The sequence below is a fragment of the Sinohyriopsis cumingii genome, chromosome 12 (assembly GCF_028554795.1).
Source record: "Sinohyriopsis cumingii isolate HCF-2022 chromosome 12, ASM2855479v2, whole genome shotgun sequence".
NCBI lineage: Eukaryota > Metazoa > Mollusca > Bivalvia > Unionida > Unionidae > Sinohyriopsis > Sinohyriopsis cumingii.
The window spans coordinates 100,047,528-100,075,242 of record NC_142972.1 but is presented as its reverse complement, the minus strand read 5'-3'; the positions used below and the strand labels follow the sequence as shown (position 1 = coordinate 100,075,242).

The window sequence follows — 27,715 nt, the reverse complement described above, 5'->3', positions numbered from 1 at the left end:
CTCTCTTTCCTCTATATTTAATTACCTTAGGTTCTCCTCTTTCTCTTTCTGAGGCTGATGATTTTTTAACCCTAATTCCAACTTGTATTTAATTCTAATTCCTTTCCTTGTATGTTACAAATTTACTAATAGAATCCAAAGCACTTTTATCCAAAGACTCTTCTCAACCAAATATTGGACCAAAATATTTTTTATTTCTTGTATCGTTAAAGAAGATTTTGCCCCAGAAAGATCATATGTTCTGGCAAGCTGAAAAAAAATAATATTTTTTTCAAGGGGTCTAACTGTTCCTGGGTCGGATTTGAAATAATCAATTGCAATTGAGATGACATTGTAAAACGCTTGTTGATTTCAATGAAGAGTTCTAAAATGTGAAATAATGCCTGGAATTTAGAAAACTCCAAAATAAGGAGAATCAAAATTTCAAAAACAATATTTACTGAAATATTTTGGATGCATTCGTATCCCAAGAAAGAGTGCCCGATTTTCTGGTACTAGTATCTTAAAATATGTAAGTGAAAGGAAACAAGCTTTGTAAAATTCATAATTATTTATTTCCCTAGAATACAAAGTGAAAATAAGAAAAAAGTATTAAATCCCAAAATAATTCAAGAATTACAGACACAAGTCCTAATAATTTAATGTCCAGAATAAAATTTAGTAGAAGTCCAGAATAAATCCAAAAACTGACGGCAATAATGTGTCTGTGGTAACTTGTAGAGTGTTGAAGTGCCAACAGTCTTTTGTTGAATCACATCAATATAATTCCAGATTTGAATTTACTATAAATTCCAGTGAATGTGTCTAACCAAGAATTTTATCAGAGCATATTTATATTTTCAGAGAAAATAATCACTTGAATTCCATAATTTGAAGAGATAATATTTCCTGCCCAACTGGACACAACATATAATACAACTTCAAGGTACTAGATAATAAAACACCACTGAAATATCGTCTGAGTTACAAGATTATATATTTTTCTACTGGACCTCAGGTCACATTTAGCCTTTCTAAAACAAATACTATTACATAATAAGAGCACATGCTATATGGCATATATATATATATATATATATATATATATATATATATATATATATATATATATATATATAATCCATGGTTGTGGAATATTTTCTTGAAGATGTGTACAAAAATGTTTGAACAACGGTTGTCATTTGCATTTTCATCTAATTTTATTTCACGCACCATACACGTGTATAAACTGACATATCGTTGATCACGCTTCATTTGAAGCATATTTCCTTATACGTGTGCATCTCTCTCTTAAATCAACATTCATTTTAAGCTCTCATGAAGTATCAAAAGAGCACCTCTCATCTATTCTTTTATTGGACCTCATTGCTTCTGTCTTTTTGCTGACCGGAAGTAAATTTAACAAATAACGGTAACTGGAGTAAGGGCGGTAATACCTCTTAGTAAACAGTCCTAAAGATGCAGAAAGCCGCCTTAGATCAGTTAGTAGTGGACTCACGGTACTAATTCAGTTCCTTTAGTAAACCTATGCAAACACCATAATATTAATAATTCAATAACTTAAAATTTCTGAGTGCTCATGATCAAAACTATATTTATCAGTATAGACGAAACCTGGAAGTCAGCTTCTGTGTTGAGGAAAAGGATACGATCCGCGGCATTTTCTGGAACTGCATGTGTTTGTAACATGTGCTTTCAATTCCGCACCAAAGAGTCAGGTGCTAGTTTTATCAATGAGTGTTCCAAACTCAAGACTGTTTAAGGACTGAAATTCCATCAATAAAACAATGTCTCTATTTTCTTTCGCTTACAACTTGTATAAGCTCTCAAAAATTTCTTCTTCCTAAAAAATAACTTACAGTATTAAACTTACATTATTAATCAATCCTGGTCAGCAAAAAGCATACACACTCTATTTTATGTTCACCCATTTTCAGGCTGGTTCCCATTTTTCAATATCATTAGTACCGTGTGTCATTTAGCTTCAAACTTGTCATCCTTGCGTTGCCGGTGCGACACCTTCTCAAGACCAGCCTGGATCTGCTACTTCTATGTATAATTTATACAATTTGGCATGATATAGCCGATAAGGTGTTAACATAACCTTCAGTAAAAAGGACAAAGAAATGCATCTGCTGCATCACTATCACAATTGCCATCGCCCGGTTTACATGTCAGCCTGACATCGAGTTTTAAGAGTACACTTCCTGTGTAGATCTACATGGCTTGAATAGGTCTTAATAGATTTTAGTTAAAGTTCTGATTCATCACTTACATTACGAGACATCAACAATTTCTTCACATCTCCATACAGATCTCCTGCATACAGATACTCATGTGAAAGACTACTGTAACCATTAAATACTCTACCTTTGTCTGAGCTTAATGTAAAAAGAGTATTGAGGACGGAAATGCAAAAAACTCAGGCCTTATACAGTGGTACCTTGGTAAATATACGGATATATTCCACTCGTAACAATATAATATGTTTCCACCTCAAGAATGAACTATTTTCAAATATCTACTAAAATACATTTTATTTTTATTACATAATTCTTTAAAGAAAAAAAACTTGTATTTTCATGGGTTTTCTGCGCACGAACAATAGCCTCATTACTGCACCGAGAAAATAAATTCCTCATATCACAATAAATTTATAATAGCCTTGTTTTACAATTTTAGGTTGTAACTCGCATGCTTAAAATTATTTTTTTTCTGACAGTCATAACCCCATTAGGGGTCGTCCATTAATTATGTCAACAAAATGGGGGTAGGGGGTTTGAAGGAGTTTGAAAATTGTTGACTTGGGGGAGGGGGGTTCAAGATAAATTGACGTCAAGAATGTTATTTTTTTACAATAAATTTAATAAATCAAAAAATATGAAATTAGTCGGTGCGTTGGTATGACACACACTCGCTCGCCCGTCAACAGCCCACCAGTTTAATCCTAAACCGGTTGAGCTCTTGCCAATGAAGTCATAGTCTTGCATCATCATATTTTGTTTTTATTTAATGTAGATTGTAGACTGTAGACAGATTAACCACATATGGCATTAATCTGGAGATTAATACCATTGTGTTTATTCATCTGACAGATTTTAATTTCCATAATTCTATTTTTAGCCTAAAAGCCAGCAGTATAAAATAGTGTTAGTTTGTGGGGGGGTGGGTAAAATGTTTTTGACATAATGCTATTAGAGGGTACACTGAAAGTTTGACAGTTGCTGACGGGGTGGGGTAGGTGGGTGGGTGGTAAAAAATTGCCTAAAAATTGTTGATATAATTAATGGACGTCCCCTTAGTTTGAAAATGAAGGGAATTATTTTTGTTGCGACATTTCATGTACAGATCGATACGGCTCGCATGTGGCAATGTCAAGACACATGAGTGGATGTATCTCATAAACTTCATAGCGTAGCATTTCAATGCAGATTCTAATTATTTTGAGTTTAATTGTGAGGATTTCCTTTTTCATTCCCTTAATCTATCTTCAAGCGTAACATTTATTCTTGGTCTTTTCTGTTATCACGTTTGCAAACACCGATCAAAGTTAGAGTTACCCATTGTGTTCAAGCATGATTGTTATGTGAATTAAAATTACTCATTAAAAAATGTTTTACTATTTTTAATCACCAGTTTTTTTCTACAATAAACATATGTACCTTTTATTACATAACAATGTCGGCAAACAATACTGTATCAAAGTATAACTGCTTGGGTGACACACAGCAGCATGCTATTTTAGTTCAGTCGCTTATAGTTTCCATGATTCATGTAGAAAATTTATGCATAAAGACAATACTTTAAGTCTACCTTTTATTGTTTGGAGTACGTTTGGGGGCATTGCTTTATGTCATGTTGTTGATCGTTTAATATCCAATAAAGAGTTTGTACAGTTGGGACATCTTAATATCTGTACATCCCAATGTAGAGAGAGAGAGAGAGAGAGAGAGAGAGAGAGAGAGAGAGAACAAGAAGAAGAAGAAGAAGAAAAATGAAATAGGCATAAATACGGAAATGCATGTTTGAATAACATATAAACGGCAGATATGTTTTCTAAATGAGAAAATGTGTTTCGAAAAATTAAAAATCGCCACCTTTGTGCTAAAATTGTTATAGCCGTTTTTTTCTTCTCTATTTATATATTTCAGTATCTCACTACCAAATATATTAGAAATATTTTTTCTTTGTTTTCATGATTATATCAAGAGATGGTATTACGTTTGAGATTTTCATAAATCAGGAATAATTATAAGGATTATAATGCAACTGTGGAGAGCCGATGAAACTCGGTCCCCTGTCTCTACGTTGGCTCATATATTCAGCTCAGTGAGGATTGAAGTGCCTGCGTAAGTGCGCATAGATGTGTGTCCAATTTGTGCTTTTACTTCAAAACTGGCAACTTTACTAATCAGTCATTGTTTTACTCAAAATTGTCATGTCTATGTAATCGCTGAAGCTGGGAGCACTTTATTTTCTTAATCATATCGTCAGCTTCGATCTAACATACACTGTTCAGATCTTTTTGTGGTCTGCACATGTCAAATTCATTTAGACCACGTGATATTTTGAATCGCTCATCTAAAGCGGATCACCGTTGATGCAAACTTCCGACTGCTGCTTAAAACAGGGTCACTTATATGGTTGAATGCATATCTGCTCTTTGTGAGACGAACAGTGGATGCGACTGGATAATTGCATGAGAGGTAAGACTTTCTATCTTTACTACAGGGACTTTTATAATAAATTTAGGATATTAGTCTTTAATTGCGGTGGTACTAAATCTTTTTCAAATAGACCATTATACATGCCATACTGTTATTGGAAAATACACCAAGCTTAATGTAAACAAAGCAATGAGGACGGAAATGCAATAAACGCAGGCCTTGTACAGCGATACCTTGGTAAGTATATGGAGATATTCCACGCGTAACAATACAATGTTTCCACCTCACGAATGAAATATTTTTAAATATCTACTAAAATACATTTTATTTTTATTAGATAAATTTTTACCGGAAAAATCCCCCTTCAATTTTCACGGGTTTTCGGCGTATAATCAAAAACCTCATTACATTACCGAGAATAATAAATTCCACATTTCACAAAAAAAATATGATAACTTTGTTTTAACAATTTTAGGTTGCAAATCAATTGCTGATGATTTCTAAAAGTGGCACCACGTTGAAATTTAGAAGGGCTCATATTAGGCTGGTAGAAGACTTACTTACAAAAGAAACTTTATGAGTTTAGGAATACTCGTCAGCAGTACGAGCAGCATTTTCCAATGTTTTGACCTTATGCTTATCAAGATACGTCTTAATGTCACTATGGATGCAATTCTTGAATTTTTCAAGTAATACGAGTTGTCTGAGATTTTCGAAATCTTTATCAACTTTCTAGGGTAAGCACCACCTATGAAATAACTGCTCTTTTTTCTCTCTTGTAAATTCGAAATGAGTTTGTACAGCTTGTTCTTTATAGGTCCTGAATGTTTGCCGATAAGCCACATGGACTAACTCATAACCCTTTAAGACGCCTTCCTTAACCATAGTAGGCACTTTGCTGTACTGTCAGGGATGCATATATGTCTCGGGCTTTGCGAAAAAGTGCACTCTGTAATAATAAAGTCCAGTGCTCCCTTGGCCATTTCGAAATTTCAATAAGGTTTTCAAAATGAGGAAATTATTTGTCTACTTCTTTTTCTCTAAAAGGGGGCACTAGCTTAATATTCTTAGTAACATCAAACTTGAATTTGTATGTCAGGTGGGGATGTGCTTTGCACTTGTCAGCTCTAATTCTCTTAATCTAAATTGATATTCCATTTCTTCCTTTTCTCTTTCTCTCTGTAATTTTCTGTCTTCATTTTTTGCATTTACATCTGTCTATCTCTCTTTTTTGTACAATTGTAACTAAATTTGTTTCTCTCTCTTCTTTCTTCAACAGCATTTGTTTTTCTTCTTTCAGACGTTCAAGCGTTTTTAAGTCTGATTTCATCTCGTAGTTTAATTTTAATTACTTTCTTTTTATGTTACAGTCTGGTACAGTCATAATGATCAATCCCAAAGCACTTTTATCTAAAACATTATTTTCCACCAAATAAGGGAGCAAAATATTTTTTATTTCTTCCTTCGTTAAAGAAGCTTTTGCCTCAGAAAGATCATATTTTCTGACAAGCTGAAGTAATTCATCTTGTTTTAACAGTCTAACTGCTATCGGATAGGATTTGAAATATAAATCTCCTCTTTTGGTGACATTGTAAAAATCTTGATGATTTCGCTAAAGATTTCTAAAATGTGACATAATGCATGGCATTCAAAAAGTTCTGAAACTAGGGAAATTAAAATTTTCAAAAACAAAGTTTTCTTAAATATTTTAGATAAATATTTGTATCCCAAGGACGATAGCCCAATGTTCTATTACGAGTCTATGCCCCTAAAATAAGTAACAGAAAAGGGTGAAGATAACAAGCTTTGCAAAATTAAACAAATAATTTATTTCCCTAAAATACAAAGTGAAAATGAGGGAAAAAATGAACTTACGACGATTTTGTGAATTAAATACAAAACTAATCAAAGGATTAAAGTCACATTTCCTAGTAATACAAAATCCTGAATAAAATTCAGATCAAGCCCCAAAGAGATTTAAAACTGAAGGCGATTACGTGTCTGTTATTGATATTCAACAGTCTCTGAATTCAGTATAAATTCCAATGAATGCCTTTATCCAAGAATTTTGAATGAGCACTTTTGTATTTCCAAAGAAAATAATCATTGAATTCAATAATGTGCAGAAAATAACATTTTAACCAAACTGGTCACAACATAACACAACCTAAAGTGCTAGATTTTAAAGCACGACTGGTAAAATCTATACACTTCACAGTCGGGAGATAATATAGTTTTCTGTTTGACCTCTGGTCAAAAAGTATCATTTTCTAAAAACAATTACCCAATGGAAAATAACCTTCTTGAATGAACAGATGAGCATCGTTTATTTAAAACGTAATACCAAAAATATTCACTTTGGAATCCCTAAAATCCAGACCCATATAAGCATGCTTACCTGAATATTTTGGTCAATGAACTCATACCTATAGAAGATAATGAAGCTATTATTAGTTGTTTACATCACTGAATTAAATAGTCAATCACATCAAACAGAACTGAACACAATTTTGGACAAGGTTAAGTCCGATAAACAATGTTAGATTACAATAGCATGTAATGGAATAGAAAGAAAATTTAAACTAACAAACAATTAAATTAAATAGACATAACAGTAGTTAAATCTCTTCGCTGATAAAAGATTCGTAGCCGATTCATCGAATGGTATTTGCGAAAAAGAACGTGCACTGAATACTTATTTACAAGCGATTTAATATTTATCAAAACAGTGTTTGGTTCTCTTTAATCAGACAAAACATGTCCTATCTGACTCCAAAGGACCCATTACTTTTGACCAATACATTGCTTTTTTTGTGTGTGGAGAAACACCATCATTCGTCCACCAGCATCGAAGTTTCTACTGAGTTGTCCAAGATTGTAATACTTCACGCACTTCGCGAGCTCGTATTGGTAGGGCTTTTCAAATTTTCTCATCTACTAAGCTTAAACCTTAAACGACCATAGTTCTCGCAGAATCCACATACGATGAGGCCTACCTTGATTGAACCTGAAGGTCAAAACCCCTTACATCGCGATAGGCGAGCAAAATCGTGTTTAAATATCAGTCCAAATCTCGAAATTTCCCCACACAAATCTGATGTATAATTTATTTTAACGTCCGTTAAATGTCTATAGAACTGCATTATACCTGAGGTTTTTCGAAGTTTTGTGTATCTGCTCAATATTTAACAACGTACTAATTGCTGCCACAAGTCGGTCTCACAATCCCTGAGAACCTCCTCAGGCACACCTGCCCTAGATGTCAACAGGTTCCTCAATGACACGTTCTGTTTCAAATGGTGTGAAAGCCACGGCTTCTGGTTATCTGTCATATTGAATACGGATCCCACGCTCTCGACGGATACCATTTTAAATGTAGTATCTATTAAACGTATTAGGTCGAATGTCACCCTGCTTATTCTTCCCTTCGAAACCATCCTCTGGCGAGCATCGCATAATCGAAATAATAGTGTTACGATGGTATTCAAGCTAGTACAATGAAATTCGGCTAACACTTTGTCGATTGTTTTCTGCACGCCTAAGTGAACAACAAACTGGACCTATGTGCCACACTGAGTACATGGAACCTGAACGGCTTTTTGGATAACTATTTGGAAGAACGTTCCCCCATTTGACGTGGCAAATTATCAACTCATGAACACTTTCTTGTTCAGGAATATAGAACTACCACCACTTTTCGTCAGTTCACGGCACGGAAAACGTTTCTCAGCGATTGCATTCAAGGACGTGGCATGCCCTTGCTCATGCATTTCTTCATCGCGTGATATATGGGTCACGGGTTCCGAAAAATCCATTTACGCAGTGCCATTTCTTAGTCTATGAATACGACCTTGTTTCGACTTCTCGTATAATGAGAAACCATTATCTCGGTAAATAATGGTCAATGTGTACGGTCCCATTGATTCTTCCCTTCGCTTTTAAGTGAAGTTCATTTTCAAATAATGTACACAGGGTCAGTTAACATCATTGGTGGAGATGGGTAAATTCATTTTAGTTACTGACCCGCAATGAAATAATATTAAGTCGGTGCAAATATTTCCTTGGCTTCTGTTTATTTCATATCATTCCACAGACGGTCAGTAATCAATAATCAAGCCAGCCATCTATACTCGTCTATGTCATCCTTCCTACTTGTATATTTGTTTGCTTAATCTTATTTGATTAGTTAATGCCACCAATACGTTTTTATTTTTCAGAGGACATTTCTTACTAGCTAACAATGAGGGGTGGCTCTATTTTGTGCTGTGTTTTGACTATATTGCCTTGGATCTTCAGAAGTATATCCAGCATGTGCGCACCAAATTGCCCTTGTAGAGATAGAGGAAACAGTTCCACTGTGTGCAAGTTTGATGGACACGATGAAGAGACCATTAGAGCAGAACATTTGTTTGATTCTCCAGTTGAATACATTCAACGTTTAAGACTTCAGTTAAGCAGTGACGGTAAAGTTTATTCACTACAGTTTCCATTTAAACATTTTTTCCAGTTAGGGTTTCATTTATTGAGGGAACTCTCTATTGTCAGCGATACATATAGCGTCATCAATGACGGCGAGTCATTCAGAATGGACGATCTTAAAGTTTTACCGAAACTCTCAAGTTTCACTATTCAGGTTGCATTGGAAATAGCTCCGGTCAATTTATCATTACGGCTCAACCTTCAATACCTAAATGTTAGTTTCTCGACTTATTTAATTTTCGATGGACTCTGTAAAATTGTAACAATTTCAGGGACAGCTCTGGAAGAAGTTTATGCAGAAGGTATAAACTATGACGGGTCCTGGGAGTCATCAACAGCAATTCTTGATGATACTTTTTTCTCGTGCTTCAAACAAACGCGTCTTCGTGTCTTACATATCCCGAAATCAAACATAAAACATATATCAAGTCCAAATTTAAACCTTTTTGTTCCGTTTCTAGAAGTTTTGGATGTGTCACGTAACGATGCTTTCCTTGACAAACAAACCTTTTTCGAGATCATGAAGTTGGAGAAATTAAGACAACTTGTTATTTCAGATGGCCGATTTCTCAAAAATAGACAGAATCAAAATTGCGAAGATGACAAAGATAGTCAATCCAGATATGACAACCCGCTTTGCTATTATTTTCGTAACATGTCGTCAATACCAGTATTGCATAGCCTCGAAGTTGTGAATGTCGGTGGAAGCAATGACTGTCACAAAATCAACACATTTTATTGTGAACATCATAGTCAATGTATTTTTGCCACAAACAATGTTCTTCGAGAATTATACTTAAATCATATTTGTTTCATTAGAATGGATATGCATATCAGTGGGTTACACCGACTTGAAAAATTTGATTTCTCCTCCAATCAGTGCGAATACTTTTCAAGTCTGACCTTCTCTGAAATGTCTTCACTAACAACCCTTCTTTTGAATGGGAATTCTCTTTCAAAGATGGAAGAAACTGATCCTGAGGAACTGAGAATTTTATTCCGGGAGAACCGTAACCTTCGATTTCTGAATCTCTCAGCCAATGGGTTTACTCGTCTTCACTCGGATATATTTGCAAACAATAGAAAGCTGGAACATTTGGATCTTTCAGGAAACTTCTTACAAAATCTCGATTGGCTGTCAATTACTTTGGTGCAACTGCGTTCATTAAATCTAAAAGGAAATCGCCTTACAACAATAGACTCTCGAACAAGACACGTGATAGATAACTTTGTACATGGATACAACTACTCTGTTGGAGTCGTAGGCAAAATTCAAATAAACTTAACTAAGAACCCATTAAGTTGTGACTGTGACAAGGAAGATATGTTACGTTGGCTATCGAATGCAAAGCGGTACATTTCCGATATTGATGGAATAGTCTGCGCTAAAACCGGAATTTTCCTCTACAATTATATAGACGATATTGATTCTTACAGTCATAGTTGTATTTTTCATAGGTACAAAGGTCTCCTTGCGCTATGTACCATACCTTTCATAGGTTCCATATGTGCTGTCCTGTACTTCCGGTATTATCGGCACATGCTCAGAATCAGTCGGATCCGTAAGCAACTAGACGAGTTTGTTGAGGACAAGAGTGATGTGCAACGAAAATTTCTTCTTTACCTTGCATATAGTTTTTCTGATAATGACATAGTGTTGAAGAAAATGTTGCCAGAACTGGAAAAAAGACTACAGAAGGAACTTGGAGTGAGGGATAATCTAGTGTGCATATCAGATCGAGACTTTGCTGTTGGTGTAATTATCTCAGATGAGATCGTACGTGCCGTCACTTCATCATCTGCTGTATTGTTCATTATTTCAAAGGAGTTTGCACGAAGCCGATGGTGCGAGTTTGAGGCGGAAATTGCCCTGTATCAAGGAAAACCAATCATCTTGGTGACTTTGAAAAATGTGATGGTTAGATCTCTTCCAGCCTCTCTTAGAAAGGTCTGCTTCAAATGGACACGACTGGAATGGCCAGGCACCGAAAATCAAGAAAACTTGGAAGACTTCTGGAAAAAGCTGGTAAAAGCCATCATTAAATGCACCGGTGATATTGGGTATGGAATGGAACACATTTGTGATGACTTCGTCCCATTGACAAAAGATTGAAGGAATTCTATTTACGTATTAATCTTGCATATAAAGAAAACCATGGTGGGGGCTCCGAGTGGCCGAGTGGTCTAAAGCGCTTTCCGTTACGGATCACTGCCATCTCACCTCTGTCTGCGTGGGTTCGTGTCTCGGATTCAGCCAATGTGGGTATAAAAAAGCTTGTTAGTAGCTTCTCGTGGGTCGGTGGTTCTTTTTCGGGGTTTTCCCAGTTCTTCCTCCACCATTTATACTGGCCGCCATGTATAGCCTATCGTGTGCCGAAAATTGGCGTTAAACTTTACAACGACAACGTCAAAACCATGGTGTATAAATTATGCTTTTTACATTGTTATTGCTTTGTTATCAGCAAAGATGATTTTATTCAAAAGTATCATCGTGTAGCTGAACCAACGATAAGTTACCTATGAGGCTATTTATATTTGCAATATTATGAAAGTGCTTTTTATTTATCGTTTTGCAAATTGAATTCTCCGAATTTTTAGATATTTTGAGAAAATAAAATACCACAGGGAGACAAAAACCTGATTGTTGAGATATTGTTCAAAATGTGAAGCTGTGAAGTGTCTATTGCAAACTTTTTATGTTGGCTCTTATTTTCTCATTAATTTTAAGTAATATTCTATCAGTGTTTTGCTCGTTATTTACCATGATCATGGACTGAAGAATGTGAGGGTACATCCGATTCACTGAGCTAGCAAATAGACATGATATGTTTAACCAAGAAGTAACTTAGCCGTTATTTTGCCCCATAGACTCCTTCTAAGTATAGGTAAATGTCAAAGGTTATGACAATTAACTTATCCATTCAAGTCTATAATATTTGTGGGATGTTATATTTTCATCGTTTAGAAAAATGTATGATATATTTTTAAATGATAGCTTAAAGATAGACTCATTATGACACCATATTTTGTTGGGATGATCATCTATTTCAGGTTCCTCCAAATGTTTAGCAAAGAACATTATAAAGCGAAGACACGTACCGAGATTCAGCAGCTAGTACTCTAATTGCGTCTATCTGTCGTTTCAATCCCTCCCTTAGTGCATCTGTCAGCACATAGGTGTCTGTGTTAGAATCTGATTTGGAATCAACCACATGTAATTTATATATACTATTTTGAACTGTTCTTCAGATATTCACGTTAAAAGGACAATTGATACCTCCTGAATCTTTATCATCTGTATGTCTGTCGGCTCTTCTGATTGCATACTTTGCGTTGAAAAACTATTGAGGCAAATAAATATAATAATGTGGCACTAGTTTCGGCATGATGTATTTGAGCAGTTTATTGGTCATTCAAATACATAAACGTCAAGAAAAAACAATTACCAAGTAAGTGTTTACGGGTACACTTACATCTGAATAGTAGTGTTGACTTTTGTGAATGTTGACTCAGGTTTCCAGCAATTGATAGGCTACACGTTACTGTCCAAAATGTTATATGAACAAGCATATGAAATAACTCGAAGACACATATACTGTAGCTTATACCTGATGTAAAAAATCGTATCGGTAGCAATATTGCTAAAATTGAAGATTTTATATTATTCATGCATAAATTGCAAAATTGTGTCAGGCAAAGATGAGGTCACCTGCTGTCTATCAGTAGACATTAGTATCATTGCTACAAATGAAGGAATTTGAGTGATGGTAAAACAAAGTTCACAAAGACAGCAATTATATTATGTTGTTAAGAAACATTGTTACCATCGGCATTTTTGGCTGTGGTCTTTAACAGTTGTATGATTTAACTGCAGTACTAGCTGTGACACCCATTATAGTTTATTTAGACTCTATTTACACGAAAAATTTTAGATTAATTATTAGCTGCACTCAAAAGTCGTTTGCTCGCACAGGAGTATTAAATTGGACACTCCGCATAGTATGATTTGACTCTGGTGAAATGGGAATTAAATTAGCCACGATCCTATAGTATGTAGAAACATTATCAAAACGCATACATCATGAGTAGTCGATTGATCATAACTTTATGTGTTCGTTTCCATTTGCAGGCCTAGTTAAAATCTGCGACATAAATTAGACAAATTAAACATAAGATAAAAATCAACACAGCTTTCGTTACAAAAATAATTAATAAATTGTGTAAAAATACTATTATTACAATTTTGATGATGAATATATACAATATTCATCACATTCTCATTGTTCCCACTATTAATACGAAGATATATGGACAACTTTGTCTTGCCTACCAGGGCCCAACTGCTTTGAATAAATTGCCAATAGACATTATACATAAAGACATTGCGATCCCATTCAAGAATGCTCTTAAAACACATCTGTTTCAACTATAAGAGCAGACTTAAAACATAACGATGTTCAATTCCTTAAATATTGTCAGCATGTTCTTGTTTTGCAGTGTCATGGATTCTGTTTTTGTAAATCTTGTAATTATATATGTTTGTATATCTAATTCTATAAAGTGTTAACAGCTTCTAAAGATTAGTCACTGTACTAATTCCACATTATCATCATTATCATCATTATTATTTTCATTATTATTATCAGCAAAAGTATTAATTTTTTTTTATCTGCTACGAAAACTAACTCTCATGAAAATAAATGCAATCCACTAATTTGATATGAGTTTCTGAATTATGTATTTGAACTAAATAGTGTTAACTTATAGTTACTCAAATTCCCTAACAGACTACATTTTGAATCATGGATTCGTAGTCATTTTGTGTGATAATTTCCATACGCGAGTTTAGTTAATAAATACAGCATATATTAAAATAATTTAACATAAAGTCAAAACAGCTTCCGTTCAAAAATCAAACAATAAATTGTGTAATAGTAGTCTGAGTACAATTTTCAAGAACAATACCTCTGTATGCAGCAATTCAAAATTAATATGTCGAAATTCAAAATCTCTCGGTAACACTGAAATAACGCTATAAGGATGCAAGTAGTTTCGAAGGACAGGTAACTGTAACTTATACTGATTTGTTCAGAATGACCCTTTGGGCCTTTTGGGGTAAATTGTTACATTATTTAATCTTTATTCACGAGCATGAAAGTTACATTAATTTCATTCAGATGGCGAAAGTTGTAAAGCAAACCTTGCCAATGTGGTTCGTCCTTAACGTATCACAAAAGGAAATTATATTCCAAAGAAATATGCAAAGGCATCTAGCAGAAATGAGATGTGTGATTACCGTAAACATTTCATTACTACAAATATAAATCTACCTGACTCAAATACCTAAAGGGATGGGCAAACAACGCGACTGAAAGTTGACAGAAAGTTAAATGGTTGCTTGGACATTCATCAATCAGTAGATACATACAATAGATGTATGAAATTCACACGCCATTAATAATAAAAAAGTTGACAAGGAGGGCGCTAAATGTGTGATAGGACTTTGTTATATTGCAATTCTACTCACATAATTATATCATACTTATATCGTTTCAGTCTTATTGTTTGCAATACTTTTGAAGATGTATCTTATTTGCATTGATCACACTGATTGGACAAGATTGATGGCATTCGGTGCATCATTTGTGCTGTATCCCGTCACTACTTTGCGATTAACTATTAGGTATTGATTTCTTACGGAATGGAGACATTTTACACCACACTGTTTGTTTAATGTGCATTTTCGTCTATTAATGCGTCCCGGAACGTGCTCCACCAGGTTTGCTGTGCACAATTGTGCTTAGTATTTTTTGTTAGAGAACGTAGACTGGTAAAGTTCCCGTTTTTAACACAGAGTCGGAGTAAATCGGTTGCCTTTGTTACGTATGTCTGTGCAAACATTCGAGCATTCCAGAAGGTGAGGTGAGTTTGAATATTGCTCCAGGTTTCATACAAACTACACTTACGTCATCAGTCGTGTGTTTCTCGTTAAACTAATTTGGGCGTAAAATGAACATTCGGAATTGTAACAAAATTGATATCGTTACCGTTTGGGGATTTTAAAATTAATGTATACTGAATCAGAACGAAACACCATTCCTGAAAATGTTGTTTGCATATATATATATATATATATATATATATATATATATATATATATATATATATATAATTTGTTATAATTGTCATCTTCTAGGTAGGTTTGTATTATTTTTATTAAATTAAAATTAGTATCGTTCTATGTAAAGGAAATTGTAAATATATAAGTATGAGAACCAGAAGAGAGAACATAATAAAAGTAAAAACGTACTTTATGCTTTATTTATTTATGACATCGTAACTAATATATGTCTTCTTTCTTCTCTGTAGTCTTTTCTGGTTTTCTTAACGTTGTTATACAAAAAAAAAAAAATCAGCACCAGCACCACTTGCATATTTCTACTATCTTTTTGCACCACTTGCTAGTACCATGTGAACTTAAAATGTGCTCTGGCTGGAAGAGCCCTGAAGAACGGTCGTAACAATATACTAATCAGTAAATGTACAAAATTATTTGTTACAGATCCTTGGGATTTTCGAGAATATTTTTTTTTTGTTTTCATAAAATATTCTGAAATATTTAGAAAAAAGTCGTCGGAGAACATATGCAGTTTTCTGTAGTATTACCTTCATTGGGCAAATGCAATGTCGAAAAATGTCGGAAAACAAATGTATCAAAATTTGCCAAATTTGCCAAAGGAGCGGTGTCAACTGTCAATCAAACTTGATAAATGTATTAACATTGTCTCTCTTCTGGAAACAATGAAAAAAACAAAACAAAACAGGAAATACATTATAAGAAATGAATGGCTATAGCAACTGAGTGACTGCTACATAAAGGACATACTTCAAGATTCAACGTATTTGCTTTGTTAAATCAAAATAGATTTCTCTTAGTGTAGCAAGCACGAATGTTCGGAGCAGAGTAGCGACACATTTTGATTAGAAGTCAAGGACGAATTAACAAATTGTACTAGGCAATTTTATTGATACTTGCCCGGAAATAATAATATATGCAATACTATACATATATGGCCCTTGTTTGGGAGAGATAAAATAATTGTTCACACAAAGCATGTATTGTTCCATAAGGCGACTTGTTACAGATGTAACGCAAAGCTAGTCTTATTTCATCAGGCAACATGTCACAGGTGCCAACATAAAATGATACTTTCTTTTACCAAATAGCAAAATAAGAATTCCATCGATTATCAATATATGTTTCAAGAAGATAATGTAGACGTTTTTCTTTTTATATAGATACTTACTTCCAAAGTTACAACTCTGTGAAGCTAAATGGTTATAATGAAATATATGTGCAAAGACCATCATTCAAAAATACATGGGTGTAAATATTCATAAAAAGAGAAACGTTTCTCATTTCGTCACCTCATAAAGCAAAATGGAAGTAATGAAATGTAACAGCGTGAGATTAAATTTATACATCTTTCCTTACCGTTCTACTTTATTCCCCCCATCATTTTGAACGTAAAATTATGACAAAAGCTATATTCCATCAACACTTCTCTAACACAAATTCCCAACACCTGGTAGGTTTCAAGTACTGTTTTATTTAAAGTAGTTTGCCACTTCAATGTACAAATTGTTACGAACGGAAATTGCTTCCTGTATTTCTCTTCGTTATTTAGTATCAGTCATATCCCACACGTTAGATTTTCCTATAAACTGCAAATGTTTTAGGCCTGCTGTTAGATTCATGTTTATAAGTCTTCGGTATGGCTCTACCAGGGTTCGAATCTGCGACCTCCCGCATTCGAGGTGGAAGCTCTAGCCACTAGGCAACCAGTGCAGCCTTTAAAATATAACATCAACCTAAATTATATATATATATATATATATATATATATATATATATATATATATATATATATATATATATATATATATATATATATATATATATATAGTAGCTGTATGTTGTATTTTTTGTTTGGTTTGAACAATGAAAATGCTATGCCTTGTCTTGACGTTACATTGGAGGCCGTTGTATCTTGACAATTGTACATGTTCAATTCATTTGCAACTATGCCGTCAGTGACTGATATTAGAGCCATTCACATCAGTAATGTATGAAACCTATTAATGAAACAAAGGCGAACCAATTTAATGTTGAACAATGTGAACATTAAACCAACAGAATTACTGGTTCGAGACTAAAGGGTCGAGATAAGAAAAGCACTCTGTACACGTAGACGTTCAGTTTGTAACATTAAATGTAAGGTCACTGTTACAGAAGCAAACTATGAAAGCAAAGCTACAAGGCGCAAACAATATTAAATGGGTTTTCATTCAGTGTCTCAGTTATGTTGTTACGGATATCTGATTTCATATTTATATTTTAATTTTAATTTAATTGTTTTCTTTGTCAGTTTGAAATTATTTTTTATTTTTAATTTTATTTTTCTTACATCCTATTATAATGTAAATGTATTCACTGGAGATGATATTTTTCCTAAAAATTGGTTGACCCGAGTCATTATTTTCATAAACACAGATGTTGGCCTGGAAGCTGACCTTGATTCAAAATTAGTAAACACAGTTATATTTTGTTTTAAATTGATGGTTGTCAAGGTCATGATGGGGCTTTGGGTTTAACATGTAAACATCTTTGTTTTTTATTTCTTAGAGAAAAGCATTGGTCTAATCAAGGTCATATTCTTTGTACGTGATATAAACATAATCACGCGCCCCCTTCTGGTTTTTCACAATTTGGGGGAATTTCGAAACTGCGTCTTATGATACAATAAAACCATTGCTTTTGAGAGAGATTTCTCAGTTTTCGGGCTATTACACTTGGTATCAAGTTGTTTTTTTTGTTGTTGCCAGATTTTGAGTTAATTATCTTCAGATCATTTTGATTTCAAAAGGGATATTTCTGTATTCTCTGGAAATATTTGAAGAGTTCTCACACAGATTTTGTAAAGACATTGTTTACAAGTTTAATTTGGATTTCCAGTACCCAAGTGCCATACTTTCTATTTCTACAAGGAACTGTAATAAGCAAATTACTGGCTACAGCATACGTCATCGTCATCCATCTTTGATTTTCTATCAGGATTCGAACTTGAAATTATTAGATCATTTATTACTAGGACTTTTGCAATTTAATTCATGGATTATTCTTAGATTATTTTCAGATTTGATTCTTGAAACCGTAAGATCTTCTTCTTTTTTCAATTTTACATAATTTTCCAGGAAAATAAATTATTTGTTAAATTTTAGAATGCTTGTTGTTTCCACTCTTTCTGTATTAAAGTTTACTCGAGCCTATAATCGTAACGTAGTAATTAGGTGTCTCGTTCGAAATCTTTGTATCTGAGCTAAAATATTTAAGAAACCTTGTTTTTTTAAAATTTGAATCGATTTATTTTTGGAAACCTTTAGAGAGATCGACAAGATTTTTATAAAATGGCATCAAAAGTGGAAATCTTTCTTTCACATCCTACCCTGGAACAATTAGATCTTTTCAAAAAAGATGATTTGATTCAACTTTCCAGAAAATACGATCTTTCTGAAGTAAAGACTTCCTTAACGAAACAGGAAATAAGAAATATTTTAGTTCAGTATTTGGTAGTAAAGAATGTTGTGGATAAAAGTACTATGGTTTCAGTCAGTAAGCCCGAATTAGACTCTGACATAAAAATGAAGGAATTAGAATTAACATACAAGATGGATTTAGAGGTTAGGAAACTGGAGCTTCTGAAAGAAGAAAGGGAAAAACAAATGCAAAAGCAGTTACATGTGGAGAACGAGAAAGAACAAATGAAACTGGAGAAAGAGACAGAACAAATGAAATTGGAGAAAGGAAAAGAATAAAACAAATTTTATTACAATAAAACAGATGCAGTTACTACATGAGAAGAGAAGAGAGAGAGAGAGAGAGAGAGAGAGAGAGAGAGAGAGAGAGAGAGAGAGGAAAATGAGAAAGAAAGACAATGCAGTTATAAGAAAAACAAATGCAGTTACAAGAAAATCAAATGCAGGTAGATAATAAAGAAAGAGAGAAAGAGAGGGAATATCAATGTAAAATGAAAGAGATGGTCCTGGCAAGTGAAAAACACATTTATACTTCAAATTCAAAGGTACGTTTTGACCTTACAAAGAACATTAGGTTAGTGCCACCTTGCAGAGAAAGAGAAGTAGACAAATATATTGTTCTTTTTGAAAAAGTTGCTGAAAATTTGAAATGGCCAACCAAATTTGAAATGCTGCGGCAACCATTAGATTGTCAAGCTCGTTTTGTTCACTATTATGAACGTGGATTATATTTTGCAGATTTGTCATGTTTATCCGAAAACATTATTGTTCATAAGTTTGAAAAATATTGTTCTCAAACTTACTGGTGGCAGAATTGTATTCAGCTGAATTACGAGTATAGTGCTACACTTGTCTTACGTATCAGTGTCGAACTCGTGTATGTTTATGCAGGGCAACGTTTCTACCGGATCGATCCAATGAACTTCCTTAACAGGTATAGACTGCACCATTTATACAGCATGGGATATATTTATGTACTTTTACAGCATCTAACATTTTTGGACCGTGGGGTAATATCCGTCCATGTTTGTTTCTTTTCTCTAGTATAACGAGATCTCGACATAGAAATACTGCCACGGATTCAACAATCGATAGGCACAAATATTGTAATACCTGGGAGTAGCCAAAGTTCAGATTTTTGGGATTGTTAGTAAAACATCCTGGCTCTTCAAGGGGATACGAAGAATAGTGTGGCTCTAATTGCTACATCCGCTTGTCTGTACAGCGGAATGCTTCTGACACATCTGAAAATGGCAACACATCTGTTTTGAAATGTTAGTCATGACAATCGCCAAAGGTTGTGGTAACCGAAAGTGGACCGTAATGATTTTCCAGGTTGATAATTTTATGGTGAAATTCCCTCGCGGAACAGACACGAGTTAATGGTTTATTGGTTCTTTTGATGGTGTTGCGACTGCTTGCAAAATCACGTGACTACCATACTACATGAATTTGTGTTCAATTTGTTTAAATTTGCAGCAATAAATTGCATCCACTATGTACATCTACTCTGCACTCGTCAGTGAAGTTAGAGTGATTGTGAATTTTTGCTTCAGTAGAATATAAAGAGCCATAGCAGATCCAGCAATAAATGGCAGAGGAAAATTTGCAAATGAGATTACGAGTCAGTATCATCTCTACGGCGAAAAGCTTTTGCCGGATCCATATGCACCTAACCACAAACGATACAAAAACACCGTGCTTGGGGGTGCAAGACAATACAGGTGACCCAGGTTGCACAATACATCTAACAACTGGTCCGGTTACTTCCGTCTCATTTGATTGAACTTCATTGAACTCATCGGTACTACGGAAATGTTTCAATATTCGATATCAGCGTAACGTATTTACGAAAGTTTCATCTTACGTTGAACCGTTGTAAATTTTCAGATATTCTTGTCTTTTATTTTAATTGCATGACTGTAGGCCGCAGTTCTTCTTTAGTTTCAACATAGCGAATGTAATGGTCGTCATGCAGCTCTTGGGTGCAAGATTAATACAGGTCTAGTCTGTAATAGACACATTTCATTCTATCTAGTACGTGGAGTGTTTCAATATGATGTATTTGTGGAAGTGTGTACTTTAACTTTCAACCATCTGTCACGTGTATATAGTGACTCTGAGTTTGTGTTCCCCCCCCCCATTTTAAGAATAGTTTCAATATAAATGTGGATTTAAATCAATACTTGTCCGATGAGTTACTCTTAAAAAGCATAGTCAAATGCGCGTGGATAATAACCGTTGCTGTAGTGCAGTAGTAGCTAAAACAAATTTGTCAAGGCATTGTATCATCGATTTGATTCTAGACATTATTATTGATTAAAGTTGTATACGGTCTTTGCTTTGCTCGGATGAGTTCAAAATAATCGCATGATATTCTTCAAACTCACGAGGACCCTTGAAAAACTGAAATTAAACCAACTGCACTCGATGATCAAATATACGACTCACAAATTGTGATAGAGGCTGCTATTCATAGAGGGTTTTATTCATCTTGGACTATATGCACTATTGCCGCTCGCTTAGCTTGTGGAGTATTTATTGTAGCAAATCGTGCTGCAGTTTAATGAAGCTGTCTTACAGTCTGACGCAGTTGGATTTTAATACTTAATAACGTGTTTGTCAGCTCTCCTTGTGATTCACGAACATTTTTATGTTACGCTCGAGCGCTCATTGTTCCAGTTATTGTACCGTTAAAGTTCATGTTACTGTTGCCACCGGCTGTGGGTTATGTTGGGGTAGTTGCTGTCAGATACGTCCACAACAGTTGCCTTTGCGAATCTTCGCCGTCGGGTAAACTAATGCTCGCGAACATATCGTCATGGTCGGCAAAGCTGGTTGCGCGACTTGAATCCGGTGTAGCACTTAAGAATTAAACAAATTTGACCACCCAGACAAACATGTAACTTTAGTAAATGTGAATCACTTCATCAGTAATAGCAAGCTCTGCCGCAAAGTTCGCATTGTCCAAGTCAATCAGTTTACATTGATTAAGTCAAAATACCTTTGTAAAAGATACCGTACCATAAATGGTATTGTTACGAGGCATGTTCGAGTCCAGCAAGCAATATATATTACCATGCTACAGGGTCCGACGTTTGATATCAAATCGACCTTGTGATGCAAGTATCATTTTGTTCACTTGGTTAATTGGTGAAATCACTGCACATTTACATTTTGATATAGTGTCACATTAACTCGACACTTTACAACTAGTGTAAGCTCACATTCAAGTATCTCAGAAATATGATAGTCCTTCTTTTTATAATTCCATATAATTACTGTATGATTTCTGAGTATTGACTGTATGGGTCATGTATATTTAGATAAGAATCAATCTTTACAAAGTTCAACAATTAATTTGGGTATACTATTCTTTACAAATATTCTTTATCATTACAAATAATTATTGTTCTGCTTAAGTCTGTGAGCCCTTACTGTTTTTATGTACTATACTAAAACATGTTTCTAATTAATTTGTTCTGCTAATATAGCGGCACGATTTTAGATCGATAGATGTTTAGATAGATAGATAGACAGACAAAAGGACAGAAATACATATAGAATGAGACATATATTGACAGGTTTCTTACATACAGATAGTTTGATAGATGGACGATATATATATATATATATATATATATATATATATATATATATATATATATATATATATATATAGGGACCCCGATTCGATACTGCCCATGCCAGTCTGGATCTTATGAGTCTGTGTATATTTCATAAAGGTACTTAGAACATATTTCCATGGCATGGTATATTTACATCTCCCTAAAAACAAATGCATGTGAAGACCTACAGCCTCATTATCAAAATAGCCATCAGCAGGGTATGTAAGTTCAGCAGCTGACTGTCTCCATGATTCAATTAGAAAACGTAATAAAATATCGTTATTAGTCATATTCCGATTTACATGTCCTCCTGACATAGAGTTTCCGCACTATCTTATGTTCTTGCTATTCTCTTAGTGGCTGATTCTTATGAAACAGGATACGTCAGAAACAGTCTGATTCTCTGGCTGATGTGATAAGTTGTATATGTTGCTGGTGATGGGATGTTGGGAGATAAATGTCTCTTTAAACAGTTAATTTCCTCAAGCATAAATGAAACACAGATTATCTGGAGATCACGAAATAAAGCCATACTGTAACGTAAAGAGGGATTTAGGACTATTTTGATTTTATTACGAAATATGTAGTTGAAGGTTTAAATTCAATGCAAAATAATACTATGATCCCTTTCGCTCATTAAGTTTTGAGTGTACATCATGTACACGACTTTAACATATTTGGGTTAAACGTTTGATATATCATTAACGGGACAATATACCCACAACTTATTCTCATATATATATAAAGATCGCCAGCATACAGAAACAAATCTAAATACTGACGTAACCAATAAACGAACTTAAAATCGCTGAGGTCCAACACAGCAAAGCAAACTGGACAAAAACAAACACTACACACAGACATGTAGCATGATGTCACACCCAGTCACATTATCCTGACACTAGGCCGACCAGTCCTAACACTAACCAACTAATGCTGAGCGTTTAGAGAGGCAGCTGTTAGTACCATTTTTGTTAGTTTTTGGTATGACTCGGCCGGGATTCGAACGTAGACGCCAAGATGGAATACGATGACGTATGGTGAAATATGTAGTGTTGAAGTCTACAGTTCCTAGCAGAAACAAAAGTTATCATTCCGATTGCTGAAAGCTGAGTACATTTTTTATAGAAAACTGTTCTTGTTTGAAAATATTAAACGAGCACATGTGTTTGCCGTACAAATAACAGAATTAATCCTTTTGAAATCCAACTGATTTAAAGAAGATATTGACTTAGAATCTGGCTACAACACAATAACTTGACATCAGTGTACCAAGCCCTAACGATATCCACGGAATATAGTTTACTAATCATATTGAGACCGAGTTTGAATACAATGTAGTTGTCTTCCACCGCTAGTGACTATGAAACCTTTTCAGGGCCATTGACGATGCAGATTGCAAACTCTTAAATCCAGATCTTTTGCAACTGCTGAACTGCTGATTACAACGCTGGAATCGCTCTAAGGCGTGGAAATTATTTCATCTGTTTTTTGCATTGCGTTACCTCTGATGTTAATAGTGTTAGCACCATTAAGATGTTACTGTGTTTGGCCGCATTAAGCTGACCTATTTGTATTTGGGTCAACGACACGAGTACATTTCCAGTTAATGTAGCCGAAGAGAGCTTCAGCGTGAGCCCGGAGATATACGTGCATGTAAATACATGTCAATAACGGATTACCTGAACTACACCAAGCGTTTCAATTAAAAGTAATAAATCGGGTAGAATGTACGAATGTGTTGTTGCGAAATGTGCAAATTAGGGCCGTCGTTTTGATGCCGGACCATATGGCTCCTGCATGAACAGGCCAAATTTCTTCCAAATGTTCCCGTTTACCGTTTCACTGAAGAAAAACTTCAATCACTACTCAACTGTCAAATATTAACTTATTATACTTTAGGCTATTATATCCAGTTGCATTCTGAAATGCCACAAACACGTGATTTTTTGTTGAAAGACCACGTTGGGTACGTGTATGCCAAATTAACTGACCTTGGATACCATTTGGTGGATGTGCGTGTGTAGTATGTGCAAGAAAAGACAGCGTTAAACATGTTTCTGGCTGCATAAACGATAAAAAACGTAATTATCTTGTCCATGAAAGGGTTAACACAGGCGTCCACAAAGGTAATGTTGACAATCAATCTTTACAAGCAGCATCTCCCGTGTGTCAAATTTCACTGATGCCGTTGTTCTTACTTAATGTTGTGATTTTATTTGTTTATCTCCCGAACTAATCTTGAAAACGGACCTGCAAAACGCAAACATGTGATTGAGGGTAAGTTGACATGAAAACGTTAATCACGAGCCAATGAATTGTGATGGGCACAGTCTAAATCCAAGAATGAAATGCGGGCTATCACTAGACATCATTGTAGTGGCAGCAGCAGATATTACATGCATGACAGCAGGTTGTGGGACCGTAAACGAATGCCGTACAAGTTATAGGGTCTATTATCTCAATGACCAGTTTCACAAACATCATAGCTGGACCTGCTCTTTACGTATAATTATCACTGTATCTAGCCAATCAAAAATTGTTGTGGCACCATTTACGTTGTCAAAAATTAATTCAATTTCCATTCCATCAATTGAATAGCCTGCATCGCTAATGACGCCATAATACCATTATTGAAAAATCCCATTTGGGCATTCACATCATAATTGGCATCGTAATCCTGTACAAGTTATCCCTCAATTTCCAACAATACCTGACATGGAAGAAATACACAGACATGTCTTGCACTTGAAATTCTACATTCTGTTTATCTGAGATCCACCTCCGAGCATGAGTTTACTGAAAATCTCTTTAGCGTTGATCCACCAAATCAGACGCCCCCATATATAATGCTGCATCAAATGTATCTTTAAACTGAGCTTTGTTTTTAAACATTGTTAATTTTCCTTCATGCCTTTGCATCTAAATTGCAGAAAATAGTATACACTAGTTATTTTGATGTTTCTTTGACAGCTCTAGCACTGCATATCATGGGCTGGAAATTTTCAGTAATACAGTATGAGCTTAAACATCTCTTTGTATATATATATATATATATATATATATATATATATATATATATATATATATATATATATAATTCCTTTCCGTAGCCATTTGTTGCTGGACCAGCGAATGCGATTTTATCTCTCTGGTGCCAAAACCCGTAATCACTCTCACATCCCTGACGCGTACAGGGGAGCCGTACATAGTGCATGAATTCTACAGTTGACAATTTACCCAAACTAAGCAAAAAGCCCAGCATTGCTTCATAACCTGCATGGTTATGGTGCTCACTTGATGATGGAGGAAGTAGCCACGGCATCAGAATCACCAAGATTTTACCAGTATTTACTACACATATGCAAAAACATGGTGACTGCCATCATCTGTATTGTGTACTGATGTGTTGTTGCTCGCTGACATGTTGAAACATTTCTTGACGCTGCAATGCACGTGTACACGTTCGATCCTTCACACTACGTCTCGTCATCGAGAATAGTTTTTGATGAATTGTTGTTAAAACTCAAAATATGAATGAAATTGGTCACTAATATTGAAGGAAATCTTTTTATTGAGTACTAACACCGTTTCAGGACTTTTATGGCAAGTCACAGATACAGTAGCCAAAAGAACCAAAACTTAGACCCCACTGCCCCTAACAGCTACATCACGTATCTTGATAGAAATAACTTGTACAGTTGAACAACGATGCAACCGGTACGGGCTTGTGGGTTTCACTGGATTGATTCCACGGAGACTTCGCTTCTGACAATCGTCTGCGATTACATCAACAGAGGCGACGAGTACAACGCACAGTGGTCACAACTGAGTTTGAGAAAGAATTAAGTTCTTGAGTAATGTTGTGTTGGTGATAACAAGGAGAATATACACAAACAAATTCTCGTGGATCTTGTCTGTGGTAAAGAACATGATAAGTTTTGAAGGTTCATCGCTGACCTGGCATTCAAATGTCAGAATGTTTGCAATTGAGGGCTAGTTGCCGTTCACACTAAACATTCGAAACTCAAGATGGATTTGTCAAACCTGCTCATGTTCAAGTCTTTTTCTGCAGCAAGTTTAAGCTGAGGTGAGGTGACAATATCAATATTTTGTATGTAAATATTAACTCGCCGCTGATGCGTATCACAACCAACGATATGTTTGCGGATATGGCCGAACCATCTGTATTGACTGAATTTGATACCAGTGACTTTCCGAAAGAACATCCGTTGTTTAGTAGTGCAAACAAATAGGGTGGTGGTAATTTGAAAGTCGAATGATGGGGTAAAGCAATCAAAGAGTATGTGGGACTTCGACATAAAATGTATTCAATCACGGCTGGATAGCGGAAACGCATATAAATGCCAAAGGTATGCCACATATTATTGTGCAGAAAGATTTCAAGCACGACATGTACGTGGAATATCTTTGAGACCGAGGTGAATTCACGCAGACGGCAAATATGATACAGTCAAAACATAACATTGGTGTTTACCGATTTATCAACGTACGTTTGTCACTGCTTGATACCAAGTGACGGATACTCCTAAACGGAATCACCATGTATCACCACGTACTCGTACTGGCACAATGCTATTATGCATTAACTTCAGTATGCCATGTCAAAGTGTTAGAACAAATGTTAATGTCAGCTCCGTATTGCTGGAACGAATCGCAGTTACATTTTCACAATTGCTCCACTAAGAGGTATTGATTAACTAGGTGATGGCTGCAAACGTTAAGGTGTTGGTTGTTTGTCTTGAAGTATCACTCCTAGTCCGTAAATATATCAACGGACCATACCGGGCCAGTAGCATGATGTTGTGCACGTCTAACTCTCCAGATACACACTGATACAGTACAAACTTGTTACTGAGATTGCAACGGTGCCACCTGTGATATCATTTTATGAGTAAAGGTGTATGGGTAAACATGATTGATTTTTATCGAATCGCAATAGTTGGCTTTAATTCACTCTACGTGTGATTTTATTGTTTAATTCTGCTATGACTAATGGGAGTCGTTTTACCCATTCGTGGGATCACGCTATTGAGGGATCACGAGTGCTGCCACTTTGGGTCCGAAATTGTTTTGCTCTTCAAGATATCAGTGCGTTCTGATGTCTGAACAACCTTTCTTTAAGTGTGATTAAATCGTTCCACAATAGCTTGGTTAGATTGTATATCAACATGTCCAATACGAATTTGTACTCAACGTTTTGTCATCAAAGCAGCAACAGATCCCATATATTCTTCACCAGGGTCTTCTTGTAATGGATCCAGCCATATTGATAGAGAACGAGCATAAATGTGCTTGAATGCATCTGAAACACTTGCAGAA

General features: G+C 35.0%; 2 protein-coding genes across 2 annotated transcripts in view; both read left to right on the top strand.

Annotated features, from left to right (window-relative positions):
- LOC149787088 (toll-like receptor 4) overlaps window positions 1–27,715 on the top strand; it is a 62,388-nt gene that overhangs the window by 13,991 nt on the left and 20,682 nt on the right. The window lies entirely within an intron of this gene.
- On the top strand, window positions 4,635–15,578 carry LOC149787089 (toll-like receptor 4). The gene is made up of 2 exons (XM_089977610.1): window positions 4,635–4,706; window positions 8,885–15,578. Exon 2 carries the CDS (start codon window positions 8,908–8,910, stop codon window positions 11,257–11,259), a length of 2,352 nt encoding a protein of 783 aa, XP_089833736.1. The 5' UTR covers window positions 4,635–4,706; window positions 8,885–8,907; the 3' UTR covers window positions 11,260–15,578.